This window comes from Thermochaetoides thermophila (assembly GCF_000221225.1).
Source record: "Thermochaetoides thermophila DSM 1495 unplaced genomic scaffold scf7180000011815, whole genome shotgun sequence".
Classification (NCBI taxonomy): Eukaryota; Fungi; Ascomycota; class Sordariomycetes; order Sordariales; family Chaetomiaceae; genus Thermochaetoides; species Thermochaetoides thermophila.
Genome location: NW_006383031.1, coordinates 116915 through 126419, shown reverse-complemented (window position 1 = coordinate 126419; position 9505 = coordinate 116915). Strand labels below are relative to the sequence as shown.

At 52.7% G+C, this 9505-nt stretch overlaps 2 protein-coding genes across 2 annotated transcripts; one reads left to right on the top strand and one right to left on the bottom strand.

Annotated features, from left to right (window-relative positions):
• Positions 1–762: 762 nt before the first annotated feature.
• CTHT_0016480 (putative DNA replication regulator protein) lies at positions 763–2609 on the top strand (the record flags this gene model as incomplete). The annotated part of the gene is made up of 2 exons (XM_006692088.1): positions 763–904; positions 994–2609. The coding sequence occupies 2 exons, from the start codon at positions 763–765 to the stop codon at positions 2607–2609; spliced, it is 1758 nt and encodes a 585-aa protein (XP_006692151.1).
• Positions 2610–3568: 959 nt separating this feature from the next.
• Positions 3569–7816, bottom strand: CTHT_0016470 (uncharacterized protein; the record flags this gene model as incomplete). The annotated part of the gene is made up of 8 exons (XM_006692087.1): positions 3569–5352; positions 5424–5498; positions 5665–5760; positions 5987–6832; positions 7054–7269; positions 7372–7428; positions 7567–7617; positions 7684–7816. 8 exons carry the CDS (start codon positions 7814–7816, stop codon positions 3569–3571), a joined length of 3258 nt encoding a protein of 1085 aa, XP_006692150.1.
• Positions 7817–9505: the final 1689 nt, after the last annotated feature.

The window sequence follows — 9505 nt, the reverse complement described above, 5'->3', positions numbered from 1 at the left end:
AGAGAGAGAGAGAGTATGGTATGGACGGGCAGGTAAGGGGCGATCCCCACTGGAGAAACATAAGGTTGGGTCTTCTGGTACTGCTGGTTCGGGTTCTTCGGGGTTCTGGTTGAAACGAACGGGAGCCGGGGAAAGAGAAATACGGAGCTAGTTGGCCGGCCCTCTGCGTGCGTACGTACGTACTTTGCCCTGCACCATGGTTTTACTTTCTTTTGGGAGATTGTTCTCCTGGACCGGGTGCAGGTTAATTGATTTCTTCCTCCTCCTTTACTTACCTTGGAGATTACATGTGTTGAGGTTGGATGGGTTGTGTTACCGCTCATGTGCCGTAAAAATTTCCCTATATTATGGCTGACTCGGCTCGAGCAGGTTGTGTGTCAGAGTCTCCTCATGGCTTACAGATTTTTTTTTGTTATTATTAACAGGTTTGTTCTAAATGATGCTATTGATTCCTCAACTCGATCATGCTCAACTGCTCGATACCAGTGATAGGACGTAACAATGTTGTCATCCCTATTGTAAATTTACCATTGTGTTTGACATTTGCCCCACCTTCCTAACCGGGGCCCATGCGGGGCGCCCAAATGAGGACGCGTCGACCACGCAGCTGCACGCGTCCATCGCGTGTCTTTCTTGGCACTTTTTACCATTTCCTCGAGCAACACGCCTGATCTGATCATGGTCCTCAACGCACGCCAATCACATATCCATACTTCCTAACCCTTATTAATTGCTTCTCAGGTACAGAGATATACGACAACGATGGACGAAAAATCAAGAACCTCAATCGAAAGCGAATCGCTGCAGCTGCGCGTCGAGCTCAAGAAATGGGAGGCCGACTGGGCTGCTGCTCACGGCGGAAAGAAGCCCGATCGCAGCGATATCAAGCAGAACCCTGAGATTGGTCAGTGTTTATTGCCGTTTACTATTGCAACACGATGCGTTTTCCCAAGTTTTGTGAAGTTATACTTACCTTCATCTTTTGTGATGCAGCTCAAAAGTATAAACGCTACAACAAGCTTCGCGACTTGCTCACAGGGAAGAGCCAGCCAGCACCCAAGGCCGAAGCCACACACGGGCACCACCACCAACAGAGTCACAGCGAGCAGCGCAAGCGCAGGTCGTCCGACGCAGCCATGCCCCCTCCTGAGACTCCGTCGAAGCGTTCTAAGCTCATTCAGACGCCGCGCAAGGTACAGCAATACTCGACATCAGCCCCGAACATCTCTACCGGATCCGAGACTCCCTCTGCTGCCACAATGAACCAAGAACCTGCTCCCGTCCTGCCCTCATATATCAGCCCAACCCCGCAAAAAGACGGTCGCGTCCTCGGTCTCTTCGACCTCCTCGGCCGCACGCCCTCCGCGTCGGTTGTCAAGTCGTCTGGCGACGCCCCTAGCATGGCGGCTGCCACACCTAGCAAGCACCGCGACGCGACCCCTCTCCAAGTCCCGCTCAACACAGACGGCATGACCCCGACCACAGCACGCTTCGCACACACCCCCCGTTCGGCAGTCAAGCACCACGCTTCTGATGCTGGGATTCCGACGCCGTTGAGGGAACGTAATGATCGGGGTAATAGTAACAATCAGTTGTTGTTCAAAACCCCCTCGACAAACCGTGTTTCTAAGGATACTGCGTCTACGCCGAAGTCAGCCACACCGTCTTTCCTGCGGAGGAGGAATGCTCCTGACTATAAGGGCGCCTTGCTTGGGACAATGGATGAGGATGAGGAGAATGAGGAGAGTGGTGTTAATGGGGTTGCTGGGACAGGGGGCTGGAAGAAGAGGTTGAGTGCGCTCCGGTTACCAAGGAAGTTAGTCCCCGTGGGGAAGGGACTAAGTAGTGTTGTGGCGGGGTTGAGGAAGATGGAGGATGAGATGTTTGCGGAGGAGGAGGCGGCGGCGAGGGAGATGGAGCGGGAGGAGGCCGAGAAAAGGAAGCAAGCTCAGGCTCAGCAGGCTGAAGATCAGGCCCAATCCCAGCCCCAGCAGACTGCAGTTGCGCCCTCAGCTGAAGTTCCCGACTCGCAGACCATCGAAAAACTCCTTGAGGAGGAGAAGCCCGCAGGCGGGCGTCTCCTTTCGGGATTTGATGACGAAGCGGCGCTGGACAGCCCCGACGAGCTGGGAGATGATCAAAGCCAGCAGACCAGGGTGTGGAAGAAGAAGGGACAGAAACGTCAGACTAGGCTGGTGCGTATGCGTCCGACAAGAGTGAGGAGGCCTACTGCGCAGACGGTTACTCCTCCTGGGGAGGAAGATGATGATGAGGATGATGACGAATTAGTTCCCGAGACGCAGGCCCAGGCTAGCGGGGGAAATCCCGAGGTTGAAGATGGGCTCCGCTCAGACGAGGAGGGTTCAGATGAGGCGTTTGAGGAGTCTGAGAGTGAGAATGACGAAGAGGAAGAGGATGGTAAGAAGAAGAAAAAGGGGAAGAAGGCCGCTGCTGGTGACACCACGACTGGCAAGGATGAGGATATCGTCAAGAAAGCGGTTCGCAAGGTCAAGGCTACGGCCCATGCCAACTTCAGGAGACTCAAGCTTCGGAACTCGGGAGCCAAAGGCGGGCCAGCGTATAACAGTCGATGGAGGAGACGGCGGTGAAAGGCTTCAGATGGGTTGCTTTACTGAAGTTGTCTTTAGAAAATTCCTTTGATTCGGCTTGGCTTTTAAAGTTGCTTCGATTGATGGTGAGTCGGCCTGGGATTCGGGACATTTAAGGAGCATGGCAAGGCGTGGGGACTCTGGCATTAATTCTTGCTTTGTGTTGCTTAGAGAGCGTGGCTTAGTTATTCTTAGGGTTGAGGAGATACCCCTGAGCGTGGTGAGAGCATTGCTATTGCTGAGCAGTTACCTTGTAGATCTGGCGATCATTGCCGTGTTTTGTTGTTTCTTTTACTTGGATCTAGAAACATTATTTCTTATTGGGATCCTGAGTGGTGTTTAGGTGACCTGTGAGTTTGTATGCATCTGTGCTCGCCGGCATAGACAAGCAACACCTTGACTTCAGATTACTTTCTCTGCTTGGCATACCTATCTTTGTGTCTCGGGTTGACTTTGGATAGGTAGAAAGCAAAGTTGCTCAAGTCCCGAACCTCAATCAAAGTGTGATCACACCCTTCTCTCTGTGAGAGACCTGGCAAGCACTTGGTTTCTAGCTATATGTATTCGACATCGAATATTTGCACACATCAGAAGGGATAGTCGGAGTTATATCCAACCAATGCTCCAAATTAAACAGTCCCAAACTATATCACTTCAATATGCAAATTGTACATGCTTCTTCAGACTGTACTATCGCTCAAGGTGCCACACCCCTAGACTTCAAAATAAAAGTATTCAACAGATCGCGAGACCAAATAACTAAAAAAACTGATCTAAGAAAGACGTGAAAGAGAAAAACATACCACCATCACCAGGACGTTGGCGTGAGTAAAAGACTGAAAGAATCGAACGGATGCTTCCTCCCACACATACTTACATGCACACACATCAACTGTACAGCTCGCACCTGCTCACAACATCAACTCTCTTTCACCCCTTTTCCTGTTGACCCCCAAAGTTTAACGCCTCCTTGCCTGAATAGTAACAGTCTCCGTCACTACACTCGTCACAGTCTCCGTCTCCTTCACCGTCTGAGTCACAGTAACCGTGTCGGTCACTGTATCCGGCAAAGGCAGCACAACCAGCGATGTAGGCGACGGCCTGACTGTGACCTCATTCTTGGGCGTCTCCGTTGATGTTGGCAGGGATGTGTCGCCAGTGGCTGTCGGCTGTGGTGGCACGAGCGTTGGATCCGCAGTTTTGGAGAGGGTATCCTCGGAAGAGGATGAGGAAGTGGTGGGAGGGATGAGGTCTGAGAAGAGGGAGGACATCCAGTCGGGGATGGAGATTGACGGGAGGGAGGGACCATCGGTTGTTGTTGTGGTGGTGGTTAGGGGGGTGTCCTCGATGGAGGTTGGGACATCCACGCTGGTGTTATCCTCTGCTGGAGGAGGGCTGACGCTACTGCTGCTTGTGGTGGTGATGATGATGGTTATAAATGTTGTTGGCGTCGGGAAGGGAATGAAGAAGGGCAGGTCGGTGGTTGAGAGGGTTGGCATGTCCTGACTGGTGCTCTGCTCCGGGGAGCCGATAACAGGGGTAGGATTTTCAGGCACAGGTGTCGGCTCGGCTGGTGTGGGTGTGGGTGTCTCAGAGATGACCTCCTCGAGGGATCCATCATCAGGAGCCCCGGTCTCAACCGGGTCGGGTTCAATTGTCAACGTCACCGTTTCGACGCCTGTGCTCACGTCAATCACGATCGTCTTGGTGATGGGTTCGGTGTATGGGGTTGTTGTGGGAGTCGCAGATGTGACATCCTCAGGAGTATCGTCCTCGGGAATGCCCGTCTCGACCGGGTCGGGCTCGATAGTGAGCGTGATAGTCTCAACCCCGGTACTGACATCGATTATCACAGTCTTGGTGATGGGCTCGGGTTGGACAGTGGTTGTCGAGGTAATCGTCGTGGTTAAGATCACCTCGAAGTCCTCGGTCGGCTCGGGCTCGGATGTGGCACTGGTTGGAGTTGCGTCCGAAGGAGAGGGAACTTGGGTGACTTCCGGGGAGTTGGTAGTCTCCTCAGGGATAGCGGTGAGTGTTGGGGCCTCGGGAATAGGAGTTGGCACTTCAGGGGCCGGATCCTCCGTCATAGTCAGCACCTCAGAACCCGTCTCCCCAGGGAAGATGATCGTGACGAAACTGGGGCCAGTAGGCTCCTCTGCCTGCGTCGTCGTCACTGGCGTCTCCCCAGGAACTTCCGTAATCATCTGCGTGTCCGTCTCGCTAGGGTCTGGGATCTTCGTGGATGTAGTCTCCTCCACAGCACTGCTCGGCTCCTGAGTAACCGTTGAAGTTGGATCCGGCAACAACCCCTCCGGAATTTCTCCCAGGACCTCCCTCGCTTTCTCAACTGTTTCACACGTAACCTCAACCCCATCAACAGTCTTCATCGGCAGCGCAAAGCAGCTCGTGCCCGCCGCGCAGGGTGTTATCTCGAAGACACCATTTGCTGAGCACCGTCCGATGCCGCCATCCACGCAAGCGACCTGCTCATTGGCGCAGGCGGACTGCTTGGTGAGGCCGGCGAAGATGACGTTATACTGTCGGGCATTCTGAAGGTTAGTTTCGAAGACCGAGGGCGGGACGGTGCTGGTCAAGGGAGGAATCTCGGTGATGGCTGTGGGGACGTCGGGGTTGGGTGTGCCAGTGGGGGTAAAGACAACGGTGCTTGTCTCGATGGAAGAAGTGTCTAGCGTCTTGATGTTAGTTACTGGATCGTCGACAAGTGTGAGCTCTAACGGAGTAGCTATTTCACAATGGCGATATCGCTTGATGTGACCTCTGGGCTGCCGCTTTCTGATGGCAAACCAAGCGCACTTGGCGCAGTCTCCGTGATGCCACTTGCAGACGGAATCTCGGAGGTAGGAATAGGTATTTCCTCCTCCTCAGTCTCTGTTGGGAACTCCAAACAAGAAAGCACCTCTGTTGTCAAAACAAACACCAACTCCGTGGTCGAGCTATCATTTCCAATGGCCTCTCTGTAGCCGAGATAGTCGCCGACGGAGAAGGCAAGTTCATATCCGTAGTTGGAACATCAGTCTAAGAATAGAATACACACCTGTCGATGCTGTTCTTGAGGTTGACTCCGTAGCCGAACTCTCAGTCGAGGTGATGGAGGGAGTGTCCGTAGGGGTCAGAGTGATCGGGGTTGACTCTGTTGTTAAGGCGTCAGTCTCATCCGTTGCTAAAGCCCCCGCATCCTCCTTTCTCGCTGAAGTTTCACTTGAAAATTCTTCACTTGAGACAGTTGTTGGCAATATTACAGTCTCTTCCTCCGTCGCCGACATCTCTCTCAAAGCAACAGCAATATCTCCGACGGAGTGGGCATACTCAACTCTCTAGTTTCACTCTTAGTCAAAAAACATCAACAATGTACGTACCCGTAACAGTAGACCCATCAAACGTCGTAGTGGAAGTCTCGGTCTCAGAGGCTGTAACAGTGATGGCGTCAGTGGCTGTGATGGTAGTCACGATCAACATAGTTGTAGTACCTGTCTCTGAAGTGGAGGTCTCTGTGAGTGAGAGTGTTGTCTCAGTGGCGGTTTCTGATGTAGCGATCGAGCTGTCATTAGCAGTTGAAGTACCAGTGTTCGTAGCTGAGGTCTCTGTAGCCAAACTTGTGGTCTCATCGGCACTGGTGGTAGTGGTTTCGGTCGACGTCGTCTCGGTGAAGATGGTCTCCGTAGCGGTGGTGCTCTCAGTAGATGTTTTCGTCGCCGTTGTAATATCCTCTGTGGTTATTGTCCCTACCGAGGTTGTGCTCTCGGTAACCGTTTCTGTCACGGAAGGGGTCTCGGTCTCGGTTGATGTAAGCTTGTCAGTGGAAAAAAGCGTCGTCTCCGTCTCAGGGGAAGTAAGGCCATCCGTCGAAGTACTCTCTGTGGACGTAGTGGTCTCAGTGGTAGTCTTGGTTACCGAAGGACTCTCCGTCTCAACGGTGGCTGGCCCTTTCGTTGATGTGCTCTCGGTCGATGTAGTGGTCTCGACAACAGTCTCAATCGGCGAAAGGGTTTCTGTGGAAGTTGGCTTCTCGCCCTCGGTAGTCGTCTCCGTCGTTGTGGTAAACTCTGTCTCGGTCGACAGCGGCTCTTCCCTTAACGTTGTCTCAGTCGGGGAAATAACCTCAGTAGCAGATTCAGTCACTGAGCTCTCAAGCTTGCCGGTCGTGGGTTCTGCGGTTGAAGTATTCTCGATCGGAGTCTTCGTCACCGAAGGGATCTCATTCTCTGTATAGTTGCAAGTATTTCAGTCAATGAAATGCTCTCATTTGATGGGGATGCTGTAGACGAGTTCTCAGTGGTTGCGGCAGAGCCCACGTTTGATATAGTCTCACTCGACGAGGGAGTCTCCGTCGATGAAGATGTAGTCTTGGTAGCAAAGTACGTTGACGTGCCCTTAGGCAGCGAAGTATTCTCAGTTAAAGACGAAGTCTCCGTAGTAGACGTACCATCAGCTTTTGAGGTTCTCGGGGTACCACGCTCAGTCGACGTGGTCTCTTCGACCGAAGTGGTTTCTGCAGGCTCTACGGCCGTCTTTGTGGGCGAGGTATCTTCCGTAGCTGAGTTGCGCTCAGTGGGAGTGAGCGTGGGCTCGGGGGTAGGCGACGCCGAGCTCTCTTCATCCTCCTCATGTAAGGCGGTAGGACCGGCTGTCTCGGTTGAGACTGAACTCGCAGTGTTAGTTGTGCTCGCGATGCTGACCCCTGAACTAGTAGTCTCTGTATTGGAAGATGTCGTTGACAACTGCAAGGAAGAGGTCAACGTACTGCTTTTGAGAAGTGTACTGGCGGCTAGTAGACTGGATGTTGTCGGCTCAGGGGGATCTGAAGTTGTTGTGTCAGCGTTACTCGATCTTCAAGATATACTCATGGGCTCTGTCGTCTGTATACTGGACGAGATAGTAGACGACAACGCAGTCAAGCCTATGGAACTTGTCTGAATGATAATCACTGATGACGTACTTTGAACAACAACAGTCAATTCACCCAACGTTGACGACGATCCAACAGCACCTGATAATATGGTTAGTGAGTGTTTCCTCCGCGTCGGGATATAAGTGACGATCGTAGTACCAATACCAGTGTTGGATCCCCCTAGGTCGTCATTACTATCATCCTGCCTCAGCTTCAACCAGCCCCAGCGTCCGAGAGGGCCGGCCTCAGCGGCGGCGACAAGACATAAGCCGTGGAGTATTAGTATTATAGTCCGCATCGCGGTCGTGGTGTATGTATGTTAAGCGCTGTATGTGTAAGAGATGGGGTATCGTATGTTTTTGCTTGCAATGCCGGCGGTGATACTCAGACACAATCAACAAGAGCAAAATAGAGAGGAAAATAGATACGATGAAGATGTAGTTTGCCCGGCCCTAGAGGGCGGATGAGACGGGGAGGGAAGAGCACACAGCTCGCTTCAGGGTAGCGACGCTAGAAGCAAGAGACGAGGAACGATCGGAAAGACAGATGGTAGAGCAGATTGACCGGATCGTGATGGATGATGCCAAGGTAGACAGAAGAGTAGGTAGACAAGACAAACAATCACACGCCCCTTGGGATCAACAAAGGACAATAATGCCGCTCCGGGCAGCAGGACAAGCCATAGGAGGAAACGATTGGGGGGGAAAGGGCAAAAGGAAGGGCAAGACAAGACAACGAGCGAGTGAAGCTTGTTAGCAGGTGGTTTTGTTTAGTTTAACAAAATTCTGAGAGAAAGAGAGGAAGGGCGATAGATAGACTGGTACACAGCAGAAATACTCTATGCATACACCCACCCCTAGCAAGAAAGAAGCCGTGGGAATCCAAAAGATCGGAAGAGAATGAGTCCACATGCATTTCCCCATCCTCCAAACAGCACCAAAGCTTCACATTCCCTACTCACCCATCTCCCCTGGCGCGCGTCAAGTCAGGCGAGCTTCGCGCCGTGGCACATCAAGCGGCCAGCAGCATCCCTCCCGCGCCGGGGTCCCCTCTGGTAACGTATCGACCGAGACCTAGCTACACTGCGCTTACTCCCATACGACTGGCTACGGCACCGCAGCAGCGGCACCTGCCATGAGGCAGCATCAAGCCACGCGAGATGAGTCCAGGGTTGTGAGCGTTTCTTGAGGTCCAATGACGCTCTGCTATAGCCCACGCCCTCTTGCACCCTACCTAACAAGGACCGGCTGTCATCTAGTGCCTTCCGGTTCCCCAGAGCCTCACGCCAAACTGCCTGTCCATGATTTGCTCTCCATCAGCCACCACTTCACCATTCCCTTGCCCTGCCGAAGCCCAAAACTCAAAGCGAAGCTAACCGCCAGCGACCTGTCGATTCCCATTGATGAAGTCGCTCCAATGCCAGGGGACCGTTTCCTCGGCAGGGATATTACCCTTCCAACAACACACCCGATTGGTTGGAGTGGAAAAACAAGAGATCTGGTGCTGGTTGCAGGTCGCGGCTCTGGAGGGTCGGCAGCCAATCATTTGTAGCAGCGGCATCCCGCATGCGGCAAGCCAGGGGTTTGACCGCTTGGTGGGCTGTGGAGGGGGGATACGTACCAAGGGGATGGCATGGGAGGGACGGGAGATGAGAATGACGACACACAAAAAGAAAAAAAAAAGCACGGCATATAAGACAAAGGGAGCTATTATGAAGCTTCAGTTTGTGACGCAGCAAAGGGAAGGCGATGATTTACATGTTCAAATTTGATAGCTCACTCGCTGAATGCTAGTAGGTCCTCTTAGGGTGCCATGCATCTGTATCCTCCATCCATGCCGACTCCTCTGTAACACTCAGTCAATGCTTCCTGTTTGTGATGTATGCTCACCTGAAGATCACATTCACGTCTCTAACTATGTGTACCTTCCTATGCTGTAAACTCCCGTCCTCTATCCAAGCTCGGGCCCAGCCCATAGAAGAGAACTC